The following is a 23894-nucleotide window of genomic DNA, read 5'->3' as shown; positions in this document are numbered from 1 at the left end:
TTACATTAAGCATGTCATCCCAAGTATAAAACAATAAATAAATTATTGAGCATATATCCTCATATTTCCTAGTTCCAGTGACATCTGAATACTGAACAGAGTATATATGGAGTATGGACTGTGTGTTTGGCTAAAATTACCACTGGCTGTCTCTTCAAATTTTGAAGCTGCAGAGAAATCTTGTGACCAGCAGTCAAGTGTTCTCTCAAATTACTCAAAAAATGTTTTAAAATAAATAGCAGGAAAATTAGAAAAGCTACTTTTCGTTTTGATGGACTTCTTTTTACTCATCATTTCTAAACAAGATTCAGCAGAGATTTCAGGACGGTTCTTGTGTAATGAAATCAGTTGACAAAGGACTGGTCATGTATTCTTTCAACTTTTTCTTGCAGGCTCAACATGAGAAAATTATTTCACAGCAGCAGGCTGTCATAATAGCAACTCAGTCTGCTCAGGCACTACTCGAGAAGCAAGGACACTACCTTTCTCCTGAAGAAAAAGAGAAGATGCAGCGGAACATGAAAGAGCTGAAGGCTCAATATGAGACTGCTTTAGCTGAATCAGAACGGAGGATGAAGATGACTCATTCTCTGAGGGAAGAACTTGAGAAATTTGATAGAGACTACAGTGAATTTGAAACCTGGCTGCAGCAGGCAGAACAGGAGCTTGACAACTTGGAGGCTGGTGCTTCTGACTTCAGTGGTATTATGGTCAAATTGAAAAGGCAGAAGAGTTTTTCAGAAGACGTTATATCTCACAAGGGTGATTTACGGTATATTACAATTTCTGGACAAAGAGTTTTGGATGCTGCAAGGTCATGTAGCAAAAGAGATGGTGTCAAGGTTGACAAAGATGGTATTGATACTTCGGCTACTTATGCTGAAGTGCAAAATAAACTGGATAGCGCTTCAGATCGCTTTAAATCTCTCTACACTAAGGTAAGTTTTATTTACGCAGAGTAGGAAAGACTACAGTGATTTTGGCAACTTGTATAAAGAGGGGTTAATTAATGAAACAAATTACTGTGGGAAATTTTAAATTCTTTGCTTCTTAACTAAGAATTCCTCTGGAATTAACAAAATTCCTCTGGAAAAACATATCCACAAGAGGCTTTTCCAAAAGATCTGCTTTAGTCTAATGCTCTGAGTGGTTGAAGTTTTCTTCCTTGTTTTTAGTTTGAGTGTGAATTTAAAGATATAATTGTGAATTTTCTTTTTAGGAACTTACTATTATCCATGTAAAAGACCTATCTCAATAACTTTATTTGTGATCTCACTTGGGTTGACTTGCCAAATTCTTTCCTTCACATATACACATTTAGCATAGACGTTAAAGAGGTGCCTTAAGTATTTGACAATAAATATGCAGAACAAAATCAACACAAAATAGATTTGTCTTAGTAAATCAAGAACTTGAAGCTCGGAATTTGAAAGTGAGACCTTCCAAGTTTTGTGAAATCTTTCAAGTTGTAGATTGTTTTTACAAATATATTTTTTATATCTAATATATGTATATATGTGTGAGTTTATATGCTTGCATCTTGAATCTAAAAGCTGTTCTTTAATTGCTTATGTGAGTGAGTTACATATTTGCCCAGCAGATGGTGATCAAGTACCAAATGTAAGTATTGAAATACAATGTACCTTAGGTTCAAAATAGAAATATTTAAAATAACTTTTTAAATATTATTTAAAATAGCTGTTTATAAATATTATGACTTGATATGGTCAGATTTTAAGTGTGAAAAGACTGAAATAGTTCCACTGGCCTTTTTATGTGATGTTTCACCAAGTATATTTTAGGAGCATACTAAAATATAGGACTTATAGGAGGAGCTGTATCATTTTGGATTTACAAGGCAGATATTATGAAAACAAAAAGCTGTTCTCTGTATTTTAATGAACATACGCTACCAATTCTAGTGAAATTTATGCCTTTTTCTGAATATATTTTTGGTGTCACAATGCTGATAAACAATCTTTAATTTGGAGGATCAAGTTTTCCTGCAGCTTACCCTATTCTAGTACAGTGGGTTAGAGTACAGTTTGCTGTTTTTGGTGCATTGATCCGAAATCACTCTTGAGAAGCACGAACTAGAGGGAACTGTCCAGCCTGCCCAGCTGTCTTAGCTTAGTTTAGAGATCAGTTAGTGAGTGGAATAATGGCAGGAAAAAAACATGCAGTATTTCAGGATGTGAGAATATTATTTTGAGATTGTTATGAAATACAACGCAGAGTTTAACGCCTGGATATTTCCATGTTTGTTTTCTACTCTTTTAGTGTAGCATCCTTGGAAATAACCTTAAAGACTTGGCAGATAAATACCAGCATTATGAAGATGCTTCATCTGGACTTCTGTCAGGTCTCCAGGCCTCTGAAGTAGCTGTGAACAAACAACTATCTGAGCCAATTGCTGTGGATCCCAAAAATCTCCAAAGACAACTGGAAGAAACCAAGGTGAAAAGCTTTAAAAAACAGAACCACTTCTGTCCTAAAAGGAACTGCTTTTTGTCAGAAAAAAATGGATTATCTAATATAATCCAAGTGGCTGCAGGCCAAATTCTTGTCTTGCAAGTCTACAGGCAATGTTTATAGTTCTCAATCTGTCTAGAATGTTATCTGAATAGAACTAGAGTGAAAATAAAATGGGAGACCAAAATACCACTAGCAGTGATGAAAGCTAGATGTATTTTCAACACTTAGCAAACAAGAGGTAAAAATCTGTTAAGTTTTTGAACTAATGAATGATTTAGCAATTCCAGTTTGCTGTGAGGATAGGGCTTGTGACTGAGTTCCTGATGAACAAAGGCCATTTGTTGTCTCTGACCTTTTTTTCTATTCACATTTCTGTTTTGCATCATTATCCCCAGTGAGGGATCACACCAGATCAGCAGTATGTGATCTGTTTGCCTCCTCCAGTTATACCCAGTGCTACATCTCCCATTAAGAATGGATATAACATAATTCGCAATGCACACAAAAACTGTTTTGTTTTGTTTTGTTTTTTTTCCCACTGGAAGGCTAACTCACAACTTTATGTAAATCCTGGCATTGGCAAGACAGGATGGTGATGGAGCTCATGAAGTTAAAACACTAGTTAGGCACTGTAGGTTTAGAGGAGGCTTTAGGAACCAAAGAATGTGATGGCTTGTGTAAAGTTATGTACCGTCTGTCATTTTTAGACTGACTTTTACATTTTCATACACACGTTCAATTATCTGTACCGTAATTCAAATGCAAATTCGTTTTTCATTTCTCAGTAAGCAAAGCTATTATTCAGACATTTCATCTCTGTTTTACATGTGTTACATGGAAGGTCTGTGCAGGTCTGGTATGTTTGCTGCTGATAAACAATAGTCAGTGCCTCTTGGAAGGCGGATGCTTTCACCATTTTGTTTAGAAGAGTCTGAAAAGCAGTACATTGACTACACAGAATCTTTCAAACCTTCAAATCTTTCAAACTGGAATTGCCCAACTCTTTGATATATGTGATACATCAGAGGAGACAAATCGTAGTGATTATGTAAGACTTCAGAAAACCACAAATGAAAGTGTTAATTTTGGACTTTTAACATTGAAACAGTCGAGGTTCATTTGTGCTACCAAGCGCTAGAAAAGTAGAAATAATGCCAATTACAATTTGAAGCTCCATTTAAACTTTTGTCCCTTATGCCAGGAGGAATTATATCCCTTATAATGCCAATTTTCATGCAAGCAATACAAAAGGCATGAGTATTGGGTTTCTTTTGTGAAAAGCCTGCTGGATTACCTGCCACACAAAAGAGCACTCCAGGAATATAAGTAGGGAAGAATGGAGAGGGTACAAAGTGTCAAAAGATTGAAAGCAAGAGAAAAAAAAAGCAGACTGAAGAAAGAAAGCCAATTAATGAAAGCAAAACAGAGTATTTCTACAGAAGTCAGGTGTTGCAAGTTAAAGCTGTCCCTTCCAGCCAACACACGCAGCAGATAATCCAGCTACACACAGGCCTTGGCAGTATGGTGGAGTCTAATCTTTTTATGGGGATTAGCTGTTCTTCAAAATAATCTTCAGTGACTGTGGTGTAAACTTGCTTGCTTTCCATCAGCATACCAGGTTTTCTGGTATGTCTTGTTTTTTGTTGGTATTTTATTTATTTATTTATTTATTTACAAGTACATATATTTCTCAAGCGTAAGGAAAATTCCTCTTCTTTATGTCAATTTTATTCTATGAGTGGGGTATGTTTTGCTGTGTATATTGATGCTGAATTCACTGATATGACTTCATTGTCATATCAGTCATAGGGGAAATGGTTTTAAGTTGAAGGAAGGAAGATTTAGGTTGGATGTTAGGGGGAAGTTCTTTACTAGGAGAGTGGTTAGGCCCTGGAACGGGCTGCCCAGGGAGGTTGTGGATGCCCCGTCCTTGGACGTGTTTAAGGCCAGGCTGGACGGGGTCCTGGGCAACCTGATCTGAATGTGTATGTTTGGTGGCCCTGCTAGGCAGGGGGGTTGGAACTACATGATCCTTGGGGTCCCTTCCAACCCGGGTGATTCTGTGATTCTGTGATTGTCCTGGCATGGCAGATGGGATTGAATTGTATGTTTGTAGTGATAGCATGTGTCAGAAAAAAATGAGAGGTCGCTTCATTTTGAGCTTCTACAATATTCAAGTGATTCAAGACAAAGATTTATCACATACACTAACACAGGGTCCTGAAATAGTGCAGAGGCTATTTACGCTGAAGTACATTTATACACTGAAGAGTAAAAGCCACTTTCAGAAGTTCTTTCAGTTTCTCTGCTGACTGAACCAAGCCTCTAAGTCAGGTATCCTCTAAACTTATGTTCTTTTGTTAGAGAGAAAATCTAGTTGAAACTGAGTGTTTCTGGCTCCAGGAGGCTTTAAAACTGTGAAGATGATGACTTTGTTTTATCAGCCTGATCCTTTGTCAGTATAACTGATGTTGGGTGGGTGATTACTACTGCTGACAATGTTTTTCTCCTTGTTCACATGCTGAGTTGAAAAATACGTTTATTTTTCTTTTGGATATCATTTGAGTTAGTGCAGTGTTTTCAAGTAATCAGAAGATGTATCTTCAAAATGCAAAATACAAGAAAATCATTTGAGTATTGTGGAACAGAAGATAAAAATGATGGCAAATAAACTAAAACATGGTCCAGAAGACCAAGGTTAATATTTTCATTATAGAGAAGTCACACATTATGTTAGTTTATTCTCAGGACACGTTTAGACTGTATGGCATATCTCAAGCCTTGCATGTGTAACTTTTAGCTATATTCAACAGTGTAATTAACAATTATGGAATTTTGCAGGTTCTTCAAGGACAAGTGTCTAATCACCAAATTGCTGTAGAAAAACTTAAAAAAGCTGCTGAAGTGCTTTTGGATTCAAGGAAAGAGTTGGCATCAGACAAAGAGGAGATTCAGAAAACGCTGGGTAAAATGCTTATTTTTCTTAATGCTTATTTATATCACTTATGTCTACCTGCAGGCACTAGAAGAAAGAAAATGCAGTTTCCACATCTGTGTCACTGCTCAAGTACATTTTTTGTTGAACTGTAAGCTGTTGCAACACCATAACTTCATTGTTGCTCTGTTTCCTCTGCTTTTCACTTAAAATGCATCATTTTATTTTATTTTATTTTATTTTATTTTATTTTATTTTATTTTATTTTATTTTATTTTATTTTATTTTATTTTATTTTTTTCGGAGAGAAAGATTGTGCTTAATTCCTATGTTTAAGATTACCAAGTCAAGCACTTAGTATTTTGCTGAGGAACATGAGTGCTCCACTGGGTAGGGGTATATTCATGTTCAAGGAAAATATTTCCAAACAATTACTTCAAATTTGCTTAGCCAAACTTCCTTCACATTTCAAGTATCTTTATGTGGTGGGCTGACCTTGGTTAGTTGCGTGATGTCCTGCGCAGTCACTTAGTCACTCTCCCTCCTCAACAGGATGAGAAGGACTGTGAGGAAAAGCTCATGGGCTGAGATGAAGACAGGGAGATCACTTACTAATTACTGTCACAGGCAAAACAGACAACTTCAATTTATTGCTAACTGGATAATAGATTCAGATGCTGAAAAACAAATTCAAAAAAAGTAAAGCACCTTTCTGCCACCTGCCTTCTTCCTTGGCTCACTTTAACTCCTTCATTCCCAATTCCACTACCCCCTCACCAAGCAGTGAAGGGGAGTAAGAAATGGAGGCTGTGGTCAGCCAGTAACTGTTCCACTCTGCTGGTCTGTTGTCCTCCCAGTTTTCTCCTGTTCCAGCCTGGAGCCTCTCTATAGGCCACAGTCCTTCAGGGGAGACCTGCTCCAGTGTGGACAGTCCATAGGTCTCAGTTCCTTCAGGAAACATCTACCTGATCCTCCTTGGGGTCTCCCACAGGCTGCGGTTTGGATGGGCTCCGTGATTGTGGACCATTTAAGAAAACCTGTTTAGCTCCAGCAATAAAGTAGGAGACATAGCTGTAGAGTTTTACTTGCTGTTTTATTTCTTGGGAACTGTCAGCTGTCATAAGCTGGAGCTGCGTGGTGTCTTGGCTGAATTGTGTGACACGTGGGAACCAGGTTCCAAAAATTTGGGAGCATAGATGTGAGCTGCTCCTTCTTTTTACTTGTGCACTGAGCTTCTTGGCTGTACTTGATTCTGGTCTTTCCTCATGCATTTCTACTGAATACAGCTAGTGGTTTTACTTGCTTCTGATACAGGTAACTTTTGACTCACATTTACCTGTGAGAACTAATAAAATGAGTTAAAAGTTTAGTTTGGCTAACAGAAACATTTGAAATGTATTTTCTCTTTATCAGATGATATTGTAGAGAGATATGACAATTTATCCAAGTCTGTGAATGAAAGGAATGAGAAGCTCCAAATAACATTGACTCGATCCCTAAGTGTGCAGGATGGCTTGGATGAAATGCTGGATTGGATGGAAGGTGTTGAAAAGAGCCTTGAAGAACAAGATCAAGTGCCTTTGAATTCTGCTGCTATTCAAGATATCATTAGTAAAAGCATTGTAAGTAGCGTACTTTGAAAGAAATTTTTGTATTAAGATTTCAAGAAATAATCAAAATATTACATTGTCATCCTTAATGGATTCAAAATACCTAGTGAAAAATACTGTTGCATTAACTGAAACTATACATAAAAATATTTGTAACTGAAACAGATCTATGCTGTTGGTTCAGCTGAACTAATTTGTTGCTTCATATGGTGAACCAGTTCTACTTTTAAAATTTATCTGTAAGCAATACAGAGCAGTTTTTTACTTGTTTCAGATGCTAGAACAAGACATTGCTGGTCGTCAAAGCAGTATAAACACTATGAATGACAAAGTGAAGAAGTTCATGGAAACAGCAGATCCATCCACTGCATCCTCACTGCAAGCCAAAATGAGTGAACTTGCTGGACGTTTTTCTGCAGCAAGTAAGAAGCATAAAGAAAAACTTATGAAAATGGAGGAGTTGAAGACTAAAGTGGAATTATTTGAAGATCTGTCAGAGAAACTCCAGTCATTCCTAGATGAGAAAAACCAGGCTCTCAGTGAGACTGAGGCACCAAGAAAGGATGTTAGTGAAGTGTCTCAGTACATGCAGGTACTGTGCCATTCCATTTGTATACTGTGTGCATATCTATCTAGTCTTGCTCCTTTAAGTGATAGAACAATAAATAAGACATGCTTGTTTCATAGCTTCAATTGCTTGGCTAAAGTAACAAATTTAATTTTGGACAACTGATTGCATAATCTAACATGAAGAATATATTTGTGTTTTGCAGGAGGCTAGTATAGAATTAGCAAAACATAAGAAAGACCTGGAAGTTTTGCAGAACCTTCTTGAAGAACTGTCTCTACACGCTCTTCCTGGGGATAAAGCATTGGTACTAGAAAAAGTAAACGCTTTGTCAAAAAAATTCAGAGAGATAGAGGAGACTGTAAAGGAAAAGTAAGTCAAACAGTTATTGAAATGTTTCCACCTTTTAGGCTAATAAATGTTGTTATTGACAGTGACCACTATCCTTTTGTGTGCAATTCAAGAGATTTCGGAGGATTTTTCATTTAAAAAAAAAAAAAAAAGAGCAATTCAGTATAGAAATACTTCAGTAGCTACTTCATCTGTCTCAGGCTGTGTAAATTACGGACAAGTAGCTTTTTCCAAATTTCATGAATGTGTTGTGAGTCCTGTAAGTACTAAGGAAGCTGTTTTACTTTTCTCCTTCTCTGATAGAATAAAAATTCTTCTTTGTGCAAATTAATTTCATATACTGTTTGGAATCAGGCTGCAAAGAAAAACTGAGGAAATTACTATAGCATCCATTTACCTGTATAGCAAAACTGGATTTTCCACATTCTAATAATATTTGTAAAATTATTGATTTTTTGGTCTAAAAAATTTCAGATTCTGTCAAAACTATAATCTCTAAACCAGGCTTGCTTCCAAGGCAGTTGAAATCTTCATTCAGATCATTTGGGATGCAAACTGAAGTATTAAAACTTCATTAAAGTATGAAAAATTCCTTTCCTGATCATAGTGACAACGCTAGCTTTAGACATCCTCCCTAGACACCAAGAGGGAAAGAGTGCATGTAGAAGCTATTAAATAGGTCCTGATTTATGAAAATACTTGGAGATCTTTCTTCAAAATCCAAAATGATGCAGTGAAGACATTTCTTAGATGTCTTGTTATTTTACTAAGGTATCAAAATGCTGTGTGCTAGTGATATGAATTGTGTTATGAGTTTCCTTGTGTTACGAATTTTTACTCACAACTCCCACCAGTATCTTTTTCAATGCTTGTTTTGCTTTTATCACTTACACAGTCATCTGTGTGTTTATTTTGCTGCTTGTTCTTGTGAGTCAGTGCCTTGTGTCAGGGTTTATCTGATCAGGATTGATCTGATGTACGATTGAAGTACGATTTTTTGCTTTCTTTTTGCACGCTACTGGGTATGATTAGTTCACCAGCACTACTGACATATTGCTTCAGGATCAAGTCATGTTCAGGTAGAAGATGAGTAAATCACAAGTGCTGTGACAAGAGGTTGTCTCTCCACAATACAATACACAATAGCTCTAACTTGTCAATGCTTGTAAATATCTAATGGGTGAATGGGGTTGGGCTCATTTTAATGGTGCCTAATGACATAACAAGGGTCAGTGGGCACAAACTGGAACACAGAAAGTTCCATAAAAACATAAGGAAAAAACCATAAAAACATGAGGAAAATCTTTACTTTGAGGTTGACAACGCACTGGAACAGGTTGCCCATACAGGTTGTGGAGTCTCCTTCTCTGGAAATATTCAAAACCCATCTGGATGCTTTCTGGTGTAACCTACTGTAAGGAACCTGCTTTAGCAGGGGATTGGACGAAATAATCTCCAGAGGCCCCTTCCAGCCCCTGTGATTCTGTAATTCTGTCAAATATCACAAAGATGGATGTGTTCTCTTCTGGCAGAAAACTCACAGATCTGTCTCTGTACTCCTTGCAGCTAGTTTTGAGGTTATCATTAAGTACAGGAATAGCAATATCAGATTTAGCAATATCTGTTGATTTAATTATCGGAAGGAATGCTGTCATTCAGTGCTCAATTTCTTTTGTTGTCTTTAATTGTCTAGAGAAGAGGATGTATCATCTTGTCAGAAAGAAATTGATACCTTTGAGCTACTTGTAGAATCTTTAAAGAAATGGATAAAAGAGACGACAGAACGAATACCTGCTGCACAGCCCTCCCTGAATACGGAAGAGTTAAAGAAGCCTTTGGAAGATACATTGGTATGACACTGTAATATGACAAGAAAAATACAGTCAAAGGAAAGAGGGCATCTGTTAGGAACAAAAGAACAGACAGAAGTTATAAGCAGTCACAGTAATTGGACTTGCAGTCTGCATTTACATTAACATTTCCTTTGCATGTTTGGGTGTACTTGTGGTGGGCTGATCTTAGCTGGCTGCCAAGTCCCCACCCAGATGCACTCATTCCCTGTCCTCTGCAGGACAGGGGGAGAAAATACAATGGGTCACAGGTCAGGGTAAGGAAGGGGGATCACTCACCAGTTACTGTCGTTGGCAACAAAATCTGTAATTGTGGAAGATTGATTGCCAGTTTAGAACAGTGTAGGAAGGTGAGATAGAAAAACAAAATGAGAACAGTGTCCCTCTGTATAACTCCTTATTTCCTAAGCTCAACTTCATTCTATCACTTCTTGCTTTTCACTCTTCTCTGCCCCAAGTGGTGCAGTGAGAATGGAGAGAGAGGGTTGTTAGTAACTCTTTGTCATTTCTTCTTTCTTACTCTCTTCCTGTACTCCAGAGTAGGTTCCAATTTCCATGAGTTACAGTACTTCCTGTCAGGAGCCAGCTCCTGTGTAGACTCTCCATGGTCTTTTAGCGACCACACACCTGTAGTGGCAGAAGGTCCTCCAAGCACCACAGTGTGAATAACATGTTACACCATGGGTTTTGTGCCAGCAGGTCTGGTTCACACATTTTTTTCTTACTCTGTCCTCTCAAAGCTGCAGCACATTTTTGTTCCCCTGTTCTTAAATATAACAGAAACTGATTAGGCTCAGTCTGGGACATCTTGGAGCTGGCTGTAACTGGCTGTGTCCAACATGGGGCAATGCCTGGCCTGTTCTACCAGCGGCTTCCCCTAAAGCCCTCATATTACCCAAGGCTTGCCAGATAAACCCAATACAGTGCTACAGGATATTCCCAACTAACATTTCTTTTCTCAGCACTAAGCACTTTGTCTGAATTCAGTTTTGTAATGAGCAACTGTTTATTTTTCTTGAACAGAATTTAAAAGATGAGTGGACATTAAAAGCAACTGAGCTGCAGAAAATGAACAGCAGAGGAACTCTGTTATGTAATCTGATTAGTGCTGTGACTTCTCCTGCAAAACTGAGAGCAGTTGCAAAATCAGGTATGCACTCATATAACCAGGTAAGCCTAACATTTATGGAGTTTTTTAATCCCTTAAGAAAAAAAAAAAAAAAGAACGACTGCACCCTTTGGCTAAGTTTCTGAATATTATGGCTTAGAAGAAATCAGTCAGCCATGTCTGTTCTGACCACTGTTTGCTGTGATTCTCATTTCAGCTAAATCTAACTGTTGTAATAATTTTGTACACATTCTGATTGCTTTACATTGCCAAAATAGAGTAAAAGCATTTTGATGTAAATGACTGACAAGTCTTGATCCTAGGAAATTTTTGATTATGAGAAACTGACTTAATCTGATTGGTGTTTACATATCTCCAAATCTGCAAGTAGGACAAATATAAACCTTACCTTTGTAAACAATAACATACCTGTACGTTTTTGCTCGCAGGGATACATTTTTCATAGCTAGTCCATGTGACATCAAGCAAGCACACAATTGTTTGCACAATCATGGAGTTTTTGTTAGAAGGGTGGTGCTATCCCAGTATGACAGCATAATTAATGTTAGTTTATAAATTAGTTGAAACAACAGTGTGAAAAGGAATCAATTCTTTATTCCAGAGTGAGGAATTCCTAGACCAAAATGGCTTCCAGTATGGATTTTTTTACCAACTCCTATTTACTTGTAAAGATGTTTTAAAAATAGCAAATCTATTTCCATGAAATTTCTGTACTGTACATTAATCTGTTTTACAAAATCTAGCAAGTCTGCCAATTCAAGCCATAAGCTAAAGCATGTGGAATCTAAGGCATTTCAATGACCATAACCATGTTTTCAGTCACTTCTTTAATTTATTTCCAGACCTTGTCAATTCAAATACATTAGCCTTCATTGGTCATTTGCAAAGGAGACTGGGAGGACAGGGACTGCCAGTTGATACCTATTTGGCAAGAGAGAGCACTTTCTGTTTTGTATTTCTTTGTAGTAGCTACTGCTGGTTTCATCCTTGTTTGAATTTGGAATAAAAATCTTCAAAGAACGTTTTGGAATCATACATAGGATATTTAGGCTTTTTCCTCTGCTCCTCTCTCTCTGCCTCTATACATACAGATAGAAAAATAGCATATAGGAGCAGGTATAATCATCCAGATGAAAATGTTTGCCCACCTAGACAAGAGATGTACTGTGTATCATTTAATCACAGTTGCAAATACCAGAGTCCAGCTAGTAGAGCATGAAGATTTACAAGGCTCTAGCTAGGGGCTGTGACTTTTCTTACCTGTTTATTTTCTCTTGCTATCCTCTGGCTGCCACTAATGTGATCCTCACTGTCCAGGCTGTATTGTGGGATGGATCCACAGCCTTCTTCAAGGCAACCATTAATCTTTCCGTGTTAACTGCCCATCTGAGAATACATAGGTGTGGGAGAGCAGGAAGTTGTTCCCTGGCTGCTCTTTACGCAGTGACTTTGTCTTCCAGTTCTGTGGTCTGACAGCATTTCTCAAAGGTTACGCAGTCCTGGATCCAGAGACTTTGAAATGCTGTTCAATTAGTGAGAGTGACAGGACTTCACATTAACAATAAGGTTTCCAAATCACCTTCCCTGGAACAGCATGGAACATGTTGAAGCTCCTGATGAGATAGGCATTTGTTATGTTGACATCCTGAGTGTTTTGTGCAGTGGTACAGTACTGCTGAAAGTGGGTAAAGGAGTTAAATCAGCTGTGTCTTTGGTTATGGTTTCTGCAGTGACCACTTCAGTCTTCTTTGCTGCTTAGCGTTCAGTGGTTTCCTTACAGTTTCAGTGTGAGACAGTGCCACTCACCAGAGCATGAACATGGTTGGGAAAAAATCTGTAAGTAGTGGGGAACAGATTCCTTTTTGGGAGGAGAAACTGACGTTAACCATATGGGTATAAGTAGGCCTCAATGCTAGGGTAAAGACCTTTGTCCATGATATTCACAGTATTGTAAGCTGTGAGACTGCTCATACATCATATGTATGCATATACTTACATGTGCATGCATGTACACACCTGTACACTGTGCATGTGCTGTGAATATATGATACCATTTATGGTGGGCTGAAGCAGGTCAAAACAAAAAAACAGCCTTAAGAAATATAAAGCTAAATAAAATATTTATTGCAAGATTAGCGTGCAGGTGTTTCTTCAGATATTACAAGGACTATATATCGTTGTTCTGAAGAGGAAATGTAATGCTGGACTTTTGGTGGGAAAAGGGCCAGATAAGGATATGACTTAGTCCCTCTTGATCAGTAGGTGGCACAGTGTTGAATGGTGAAGGAGGAGCTCCAGGAACTCAGGATTTTCTGAAAAACAAAGGTGAGTAATCACTAAGTAAAAATTCCAGGATGTGACAAAGAAGTGTGTTTGTGGACTACTGTTCAACATGTAAATATTTTGAAAATGGTGCATGCAGAGTGTTGCAGCAGGCTTTACTAGACAAATTTAATATCATCTTTGCATACGGGAATTATATTGACTACTAAGATGGTACTAAAATTAATTTTAAAAAGAGCTGCCTTCAGTATTCCCTTTGAAAAAAGATCACATCTTTGTTTTCTGAATCAATATGAACTTACATAAGAATGTAGAGTGATAACTATTTTAATATAACATATAGCTTTTGAAAAAATTATTACTCTGTAGTGAGATGAAACTTTTTAACACCAGTTAACATACATGACATGAACACATACATGACATGAACACATACATACATGTACGTATACAAATACACTCATTTTTCATATGCTTGTATCACTGTGTGTGCCCAGCTGCTGTTCAGAAACAAAGGAACTTATGTACCATGTCCCACATCTGCAATGTTGGTTTTTCTAAACTACAGTCTGCTTTGAACACAGTCTGTCTCCTAAAGCTGTCTCAGTGATAACACACCTTTATAACACTGCTTGCCTATGAGCAGGATACGACTGTAGTGATGTTAGGCTGTCATACTGGTATCTGTAATGCAGTCCAGTATGTTTAACTTTCTGTTGAAGAATTGAGAATAGTTGCTTGAAATACCAAAATAACAACAGGTAGGAAGAGTGTAAGATACTTGTCTACCCGCCTGTGTTAGAGTAATGACTCCTGTGAAAAGAAAAGCTCTTACAAACAGAAATGTATATTAGGTCATTCAGATGCACTGTTAGAACGTTTAGAGTGAAGAACTAATCCTAACATGTTCAGAAGCTTTTGCCTTGAGGGACTATTAGCTGGTGTAAAGCAGAGTACTGTTTAGAAATTCTTGAATTCTAAGTACTGTCTGAAGTACATGTGGTCTCTACTATAGTCTTTGTTCATCTCTCCTCTTACAGAACTGACAAGTGTTCAACAAGCCATGTCTGATGTAAATCATAGTTACGAAGATTTGGGAGTTTCTTTGAAGAAGAAGATTTCAGAACTAGAAAGTATGCTTTCAAAAATGCAAAACATTCAAGAAGAATCAACTTCAGTGATGCAGTGGTTACAAAAAATGGATAAAACTGCATCAGATTGGGAAGCTGCTCCAACTGACAGTGAAGCTGTTAAAGCCCAAGTTGAGCAACATAAGGTACTTATGTGTCTTTAAAAAATATTCTTTATTGCAATTATTGGGGCAATTCCATTTGAACAGTTCATATCTCAGCATAATTTAATGTTGCGGAGAGCATTTTAATGATCCCAGTAAACATGCCAGTCAAGCTTTGAGAAAATCTGGCAGACTTTGTCAGTGGAGTAAAAGAAATGCTGGGTCAAAGAGAAGGAATTTTGTTCTTAAAAAATAATAATTGTGATGTTCAATTTAGATAGGTAAGAGTATATTGATTATGCAATGTACTCTTTTGATATCTGTAGTGATTTAGATATGTTTACTGGATTGTGGATAAGATTACGTGTCTATCTGTCCAAAAGCTGTTTCTGCAGCTGCTGGTTCCCTGACACTCCACAGATCTCCTGGATTCTGCAGCTGCAGAGGCCTAGGTCTGTTCCAAGGCAGCATTTCTCTTCAGCAACCAAGCCATGCATGCTAAATCATACAGCTGCACAAAAATCTCCTCCTCCCCTTTTAACTGATATGAGAAAACCACTAAATCAGCTGGAAGCTTCTGACCAGTTTGAGCATTAGAAATATGTGCTTATAGCAGTGAAAGACGGTATTTCTATATGTAAACGTTTGTCTATAAAGTGAAATGTAATAGGTAGCTGTTGAAGGGAAAACTTCTTTCCTTGTCTGTAATTGTGGGTAAATAAGGACAGAATTTGATGAAGCTGAGGTATATTTTTTTATACTTGCTTGTCCACCCTCAAAAATGAACCTGAATTGCTACTGATTTTCCTTGAGTTTGATGTTCCTCAAACTTGGCAACATTTCAGCCCTAAAACTCATACTGTAAGTAGAAAAACCATTGCTCCTTTATTTGTAATAAAGACTATTCAAGGCTAACAAGACCATCTTACTCCACTGTGGTAATAGAAGAGTATTCATAGTCAATTGGAAAACTGAGTGATTCAGCAAGAGACATCCTTTTGATGCAATTGGACCTTTTCCTTAGAGTTCTAAATTAAGCACAGATTTGTTCAGTGTTTTTGAATGGGATTTTTTAGGGATAGCTAAAATGCAACTCCACAGTGCTAAGTCTAGCAGTTCTATGTTCATATAAGTGACCTTCGCCAGGCATTCACTTCCATCTGTAAGAACTGCATGAAGTGTTCTTAAGGAACTGCTGGGACATCTCAGTCCTACTGCTAGGTTTGCTCTTAAACTATGGTGCTCTCTTAATGCTGTTCTAGCAGTAGATCTGTGACAGCAGAACTTTCAGTGAGCTGCTCTGTATGGATGCCTCGTTGGAGTGTTTCTGCTTTGAACTTTACCATGCATTAGTCAGTTGGCATTCTCTGCAAGAGCAGATTTTAACCATGTATATGATGAGACCTAATGGGTCTTATCTGTTTGAATTCTTCTAATTCTGTCACTCATTCAAACTAAACAGTAATAGTATTAACATAATCTATATAGATCAGGTCATTTATTCCAAAGAACATGAACAGCCAATGTGTGCCATTAGAAAGGATTTCTACACTCATAGCAGAAAAGCAGTATATAAGCACTAGACATCTGTGGTTTATTTTCATGCTTGGTATCTCAGTATCATGGACTTCAAAAATAACTTTCAGTTCATCTTTAATCTCTTTTTTTTTACTGCTTGATTTTGCAGCTATTTGAAACTGAATTAAAGCAAAGTGAGAATAAAGTGCAGGAACTGAAGGACAAAGTGACGGAGCTATTGGAGAAGAACCCCAACTCTCCTGAAGCACCTAAGTGGAGACAAGTGTTGGATAAAATAGGTACTTGAGTAAATTCATAGAACACAGACTCATTTGGAAGTCATTTTCTTACTAGTCTTTTTATGTTGTAGCAATAATTAGTTCTTTTATTATCTTACTCCCTCCTATGCCTTCTATGGAAGTAACTCCCATTTCAAGAGGATAGATTTGGAATAACTCCACTGAAATTGGCCATCTTTGAATTTATATAGGTGAAATATAGCTAAGCAAGGTACACCTCGAATCCATGTCCTATAGGGATTTATCTTTTTCAGGCAGTCTATGGCCCAGTTACAAAGTGTGGTACTAACAAAAGAAATCACAGCAGTTTTCATTTAAAAACACTTCGAGTTGTTGAAAATGTTCTGCATGCTTTTGTTCCCATGCACCTAGTAGCGATTTTTTGGCTTTTTGTTATTTTTGGGGTTTTTTTGCCATTTTCTAAAGCTGACTTCATAAATTTTGCCATTAAAAAAAAAAAAAAAAAGGGAAATGATCATGTGTGTACAATAGATTTTGAGATAAATCAGTGTGTAATTGTCATGAGCTTTTGAAAGGAAACTAATACAGAATGAACAAGGATCACAGACAGTGAAATGGCACAAGAAAATGAAAATAACACACACACAGTTCAGAGACACTTTTAGCAAAACATCAAAGCTGAATCAGCAAGCACTGGCAATATCATAAAGTGAGGTGAGAAGTTCCAAGGCATGAGACTCAATGGCTGCTCTGGAAGCCACTTGCTACAAGTGGAAGAGCTCACAGTTTGACCTAGGTAAACTTAAGTTCACACTCTGCTCTTGAAATATCTACAAAGAAGTATCCTCATTGCCTGTCATAGGTACCTGGTTTGGAAGTCTAAATTAAGCAGTTATTCTCCACAGGCTCCCAGTGCAGCTATTTGAAAGAGATGTGCTCTTTCAGAAGGCAGTTTAGAGCAGAAGCCTAAATTAAGTTTTATGCTCAGCCTTGGAAAGGTATCTTTTTCTTTATATCACTAAAAAGGAAGGATAATCAACCTAGATCAGGTACCTAAGTTGTAGGTGAGAGTACAGCCTTTTGGTTTTTATGTCTTTTCAAATCAAAGGCTAAATTTGGTGGTATTTCATCTAGTAATAACTGTCATCTAATTTTACTGCATGCTCTATATTCATTGTTCTAAAAATGCTGCCATGTGGCAGTGTTGAACTGCAGACCTTTATCCAAATGTATATGGTTCTGACTGCTAGAAGATGAATTTGCTGCATCACTGCAATAAGGCATCTGGAGTTAATCAGCAAGAAGCCTTATTAGAGAGCTCTGTTTATGTTTTGTATATAGTCTGCTGTCTGGCAGCCCATCTGCTAAAACATGCATGCAATATGTCAACATTATATTGTTAGACTCCAAGTGGAAAGAGCTCAATCAAGTTACATCTGAGAGACAACAAAAACTGGAAGAGTCTTCAAATTACCTGACCCAGTTCCAGACGGCAGAAGCTCAGTTAAAGCACTGGCTTGTAGAAAAGGAGCTAATGGTCAGTGTGCTGGGACCACTATCAATTGACCCCAATATGCTGAATACACAAAAGCAACAGGTTCAGGTGAGTAAGGATAGCCAACACGCATCAGTGATTTCAGTTTATTCTGTGTTTTTGTTTGTTTGTTTGTGGGGTGTGGGTTCTTGTGTTTTGTTTGTTTCTTTTTTTACATTTGCTTATCAGTAAGTATCAGCTTGATTCATACCTGACTACAGTGACTACAAGAAAAAATTGCTGGGAGACTGAAGAAAGATCAGAACAGCTACAGGAAAAAATAGTCAGGACTTACCTTTGAGAAGTTACTGATCCTCAGATGTATTTTCTTTTTTAACCATCCTGTGATTTCTCTGTTGTCTAATGAAAGCATTCCTGGGAAGTTTTATTAATTTGTGTGTGTATGTAATATTTTGTGGTCGGTCCTCAAATGCAGTCTGCGATGTAGAGCTGGCTTTTTGAAATTTTGTTCTCTTGACTGCACCAGTAGCTAATAAAAAAAAGAGTAAAAAGAAACAACTGAAATGTAGTATTGTGAGTAGATATGGAACCACAAGTGTGAAAAATAGAAGAAAAATATAAAGTAGAGTAGTTCGTTTACAGAAACAGCAAACCACAGAAAAAAATAAACAAGCATTGAATTAGTTGCAGCAACTATAAATTTTAATTTCAAATATTTATATTGCTGCCAGTTGATTTTGAATGTGGTGAGAAATGACATTCTTATTTTTTAAAAAAACAATATTCAAGTTGGTATATCCATATTGATTAAAACAAACTGTTTAAAACATGAAATGTTTTCTAATACTATGTGAAAATGACTTAAAAGTGTTTTGTAAATGCTTCAGAAACTTAGAAAGCTGGCATAAGATTATCATGTATTACTTAACAATGCTCAGAAGTTAAACCTCACTGACTTAAAAGAAAGGGTTTGGAACACTCTGTAAACTAAGACTGTGATATTTGTCCCTTCTTCTGCACGCACTTCTGACTTGTCAAAAAATAAAATACTAGGAACCAGTGATATCAACTTTAAAGGTCTTACAGTACACAGTCAGTCATTTTGTGAATTATCCAAATATTCTCTGTAGTGTAAGGATCCACTGCAATAGTATGTCACAGTGCACCTTCTTTGAAGTTCTGTCTTCAGACAAATATCAAAACTGTCTAGGAAACAAGACACTTCTTGAATCTAAACAGTGATTATTTTACTTGGTACAATTACTTAATTATGGTAATATTAACAAAAATCATTGTTTATGTGTATCTCCTGATTCAATTTCCATTAGATGATGTGCAAATTAACATAGAGTTTTTAGTTCTTTGATGGAAACACTTGGAAACAACATTCACTAGATGTGTAGAAGATGCAGTTATTTCACTGGCTTTTTTATACTCAGATTAATTCTGTAAGGGAGCTTAGCTACAACAAATTCTACAGAGTTTTTGTCAGAAGCATTTTGCTTCTTTTTCATGAAATAATTTCTTCTTAAAATTTTCTTTATTCTCAGATTCTGCTCCAAGAGTTTGACACCAGAAAGCCACAATATGAGCAGCTAACTGTGGCTGGTGAGGGGATTCTGAAGAGACCTGGTGAACATCCCCCCTCACATGAAATTGTAAAAGAGCAGCTGGCAGCTGTGGCACAAAAATGGGACAACCTAACTGGCCAACTGAGTAACAGATGTGACCGAATTGATCAAGCTATAGTGAAAAGCACGGAGTATCAAAGCCTACTCAGAAGTCTGTCTGATAAGCTGAGTGCCTTGGATAGCAAACTGAGCAGCAGCCTGGCTGTGAGTACACAACCTGATGCTGTGAAACAACAACTGGAGATTGCTAAAGAAATGAAGAAGGAAATAGAACAGGAAATGAAGAGTATAAATGCAGCTCAAGTTCTTTGTGAAGAGCTCTCAACACTGGTTGGAGAAGAGTATTTGAAAGCAGAACTTACAAGGCAGTTAGATGGTATCCTCAAATCATTTAAGGATATTGAGCAAAAATCAGGTTAGTATTTGTTTTAAAAGGAAAATAATTAGGGTGTAAAATAAAGCGTCATTTTAACATTTGTCTTTAATGTCAGTAGTAAGATGTTGAGTGAGCTGACTCTAATACTAGCTGTCTATCAGTCCAAAAGTATGTTAGAACTTAGGAGAATGTCTCCATGCTTTGAAAAGGCAGAAATGATATGTCACCATATACAACTGTTTCTGTTGATTTGTTCCTTTGTTGACACAATACTTCAGATCTCTAGCGAGCAGTTATGGCAAGAGTTTAAAATAATGAAAGTGTTGCTCTCCTCATCTTTGCCTTCAGGTACATCCTTACTCAGGATACTAAAATAGATGCTGTTCACTGAACTACTTACTGCATAGGTGCACAGAATCAGCTAAAATTGTAATTTTTAGGCAAGCACCAGTGAACAGCTTGACAAAAGGTAGTGGTAATTATATAATACTGCCTGTGGCAGAACTGTGTTGGTTGTGTGCAGCATCTTCTATTCTGTGAACAACAGAACTGAATGAGAAATAGAGTGCAAGCAATATTATATTTTTTTCTCCCAAGCTGCCTTAGTTTTAGCTTTTTAATTTCCTCAGGTCACAAGGAACTTCAAAGGATCTCCCTAAAAACAAATAGCACCTGCAGGCCATGAGTTAGGCACTACTAGGCCATACTGCTTGATTTTCTCTGTGCGTTCACTTTATAATGTCATAAAACACAACTGCAGTTGTGTTGCCTGAATAGGACTTGGGTAGACACAATCTAGCTAAGCTCACCTGACTTGATTCATGCCCAGATGCCTTTGTTGCTACACTGTAGCACAGATACAAGACTATCCCTTGCAAGAAACTTGATTGCTTTGAAGTTAAACACTAACATGCTGAGAGACTGCCTTCCACTAATGAACATTCATAATAAAATCAGTATTAATTATTATTTCTTTGTTGAATACTAGCTGTTTCTGATAATAAGCCTCTATGCTGTCTTATCTGTAGATAATCATGTTCAGCAGCTTCAGTCAGCATATACCACTTCTCATCAGTTCCAGCAAAGATCTAAGGACTTTCAGGCCTGGCTAGATGGAAAGAAAGAAGAGCTGAAGCAGGCTCGCCCTATATCAGCCAAACTTGAGACCTTGCAGTCCCTAATTGAAGAACAGAAAGATTTTATGAAGACCCTGACCAATGAGATTAGTTCATATGAAAAAATTGTTGCAGAAGGAGAAAGTATATTACAGAAGACTCAAGGAGCTGATAAAGCGGCTTTACAGGCTCAAATTGCCACACTCAAAAGTAATTGGGATGAAATGGATAAGCAGATAAAAGAAAGGCAAGGTAAATTAACAGATTGTCTGGAGAAAGCACTCACATACAAGCAGCACGTAGAAAATTTGCAGCCGTGGATAGAAAAATGCCAAAGCAACCTGTCTGGATTAAAAGTCAGCATAAACCCTGTTGAAATAGAAAATTCTGTTGTTCAGGTGAGGGCCTGGCAGAAGGACCTGGATAAACACCATGGAATAGTGGAGCTACTAAATAATACTGCTGAAAGTTTGCTCAGTGCAAGCCAAACAGATAAAGAAATCATTAAAGAAGAAACTAAGGTGCTGAATGAGAAAGTGAGTATGGTCACAGAACAATTACATAAGAAGAGAGAGTGCTTGGAAAATATGGCACAAAGGCTAAAAGAGTTTCAGGAATCATCCAGGGAAACAGAAAAGCAGCTTCAAAGTGCCAAAGAGCACCTGGAAGCTCATGATTCACTTGGACCTCAGTCTTTCAGTAACAAACACCTGACAATGATGCAGGCCCAGCAGAAGGCTTTACAGGCTTTAAGGCCTCATGTTGATTTAGTAAGAAAGCTTGCCCAAGACCTGGTAGTAGAAGCTTCTGATTCAGCAGGTGTTTCTGACCTTTTGCTTCAAGCTGAATCTTTGGAGAAAGAATACACTGCAGTGAACCAGCAGGTTGAAGATAGGTGCTCCTTCTTGGAAACAAAACTTCAAGGAATTGGTCATTTCCAAAACAGCATCAGAGAGATGTTCTCTCAGTTTGCAGAGTTTGATGATGAACTTGATAGCATGGCTCCGGTGGGAAGAGATCTTGGTGTACTGCAATCACAGAGGGAGGATATAAAACACTTCCTGAAAAAGTTGGAAGATCTTATAATGAATAATGAAAATGCTAATAAAAACTGTAAAATGATGCTAGCCACAGAAGCTGAAGCTTCTCCTGATCTTGTTGGTATAAAACGGGACTTGGAAGCATTAAATAAACAGTGCAACAAACTACTAGACAGAGCAAAAGCCAGGGAAGATCAAGTGGAAGGTACAATTAACCGTGTCGAGGAGTTTTACAGTAAGCTAAAAGAATTTTCCAGTCTGCTTGGGAGAGCTGAAGAACATGAAGAATCACAAGGTCCTGTTGGAATGGAAACAGAAACTATTAATCAGCAGCTGAATACATTCAAGGTAGGAATGTTTCTTTCTTACTGCTGTCACTCATTTTACCACAACACAACTTTATTCAGTATCAGTGTGTAAATGGTTAAATGCAGATCCTGGAGAAGTCTTGTTTCTGTTCTGCCCATATGCCTTTTATCTATGTTGAACAAGGTGCCTTGCAGCAATACTGGGTGTAAATTGTTATTATGCTTTGGTGCTGAAATGAAGCACAGATCTTGGCATATTTTAGCTACAAAAATGAATTTCCAGTGCGCACTGGAAAGATTTATAAATTACACAGGAGTAAGCAGTGTTTGAAAAAGATCGTAAATCTCCTAATGGCTGCACAGTAGCTCTCCATATTATGTGCTGCTTTGGATTCATTCCAATCTAATATCAATTCAGACGTTTTTGTGGCTTGGAAATTAGTTTGCAGTTAATCATAAAACAAGCTTCCATAACATGGTTTATCAAATCAGAAAGATCAGAAAGACAACCGTGTAAAAGAAGTAATGACATGCTTGGCCCAACAGAGGGTGCTTTTTGCTTGTTTAGACTAACCCACGTCGGAGAGGAAAACCGAACATTGAAACTTCAGCGCCGTTTCAGCTGAAAGTTACTATCAGTGAGAGTGATCTTTTAGAGTGTATAAATAGAGACAAAAATCTGGAACAAATGGTTACATTACAAAGAGATTCCATTAGATTGTCAGGATTAAAATTGTATGTCAATCTGTCACAACAAGTCTACCTTTATATAAAAGGGAAACAAATGTCTTTGTAAATAACAGAGCACCTTAGAAATGGGAAAACAACATAGCTAGTGCTGTTTCCTATGCATGGTGTCAGTGCTGTCTTTTGTAAGGATGGTGAATAAGATGTCCAGCAATTGCAAACATCAGGAATGAGATCCTTGGCTGGTCTATGTGGGATCATAGTGTCTCCATAACCAAAGAGCTTGGAGATAAAAAAGACAAGAAAACCTGCATGCTTATATGCAGAAGTGTGCTCTGTGATCACATTTATTTTAGGTATTTGTAAACTTAGAAATGTGCTTTGCATTAAACAACTGTTTGAGGTCATGGAATTGCTTATGATTGAAAGCACAGTGCCATTAACCAGGAGGTGAAACATGATGAAAAGGTGAAGGGGATATTCAAAGAAGTGAACAGCAACTGCAGTAATAAAAAGCAGAGTGGGGAGCACTGGAAGAACGGAAGTAGGTAAGCAGGGAGAACAGAATAAGAAAATTTGTTATGTAAAGGCAGTAAGGAGGAGGGTAGGGTCCAAAGTTGCTCTCCTAGCACTCTGTGTGAGTTCTGCTGGTGCGCATGGTGGCAAAATTACAGTAGGTGTACCTCTTCATCCTCCAGCTCCTTCCAGAGAGCAGTTTTACCTGAGGCAGCACACTGTGGGGAGACTGGCTCCCAGCAGGCCTGCTCCACTCATGGTGCTTTGCTCGCAGGTTTGTGCGTGCACACAAACACACGCACAACCTGAAAATGTGGCTTTGGCCACAAAACCACAGTCTAACCCCTTATGTCCTTAGCTTCTGCTGTCAAGCACAATCAACTTCTGTTCCTCAGGAGTAAAGCAAAATGTTCTTTGTGGATAGATTTATTCACTGGTATCTTCATTCTCTTTGGGGAAGAATCTTGTGCTATGGGCCAGAGGTGGTTTTTGTGGTTGGACCAGTTTTTATGT

The 23894-nt window shown here is 37.6% G+C and overlaps 1 protein-coding gene across 38 annotated transcripts in view; it reads left to right on the top strand.

Moving 5' to 3' along the window:
• DST (dystonin) overlaps nt 1-23894 on the top strand; it is a 293719-nt gene that overhangs the window by 196537 nt on the left and 73288 nt on the right. For 20 of the 38 annotated variants that reach the window (XM_048936436.1, XM_048936431.1, XM_048936423.1 and 17 more), the window contains 14 exons: nt 393-938; nt 2281-2457; nt 5317-5440; nt 6824-7032; nt 7295-7612; nt 7794-7960; nt 9633-9789; nt 10813-10939; nt 13178-13243; nt 14242-14477; nt 16123-16252; nt 17617-17816; nt 19259-19754; nt 20744-22218. In XM_048936436.1, coding sequence (XP_048792393.1) covers nt 393-938; nt 2281-2457; nt 5317-5440; nt 6824-7032; nt 7295-7612; nt 7794-7960; nt 9633-9789; nt 10813-10939; nt 13178-13243; nt 14242-14477; nt 16123-16252; nt 17617-17816; nt 19259-19754; nt 20744-22218 — 4428 coding nt within the window. The remainder of the gene's footprint in view (nt 1-392; nt 939-2280; nt 2458-5316; nt 5441-6823; nt 7033-7294; nt 7613-7793; nt 7961-9632; nt 9790-10812; nt 10940-13177; nt 13244-14241; nt 14478-16122; nt 16253-17616; nt 17817-19258; nt 19755-20743; nt 22219-23894) is intronic. The other 18 variants (XM_048936442.1, XM_048936449.1, XM_048936448.1 and 15 more) reach the window with 1 other exon arrangement.

The sequence above is a fragment of the Lagopus muta genome, chromosome 2 (assembly GCF_023343835.1).
Source record: "Lagopus muta isolate bLagMut1 chromosome 2, bLagMut1 primary, whole genome shotgun sequence".
NCBI lineage: Eukaryota > Metazoa > Chordata > Aves > Galliformes > Phasianidae > Lagopus > Lagopus muta.
The sequence above is the reverse complement of the archived record's forward strand: the minus strand, read 5'-3'. Positions and strand labels throughout refer to the sequence as shown.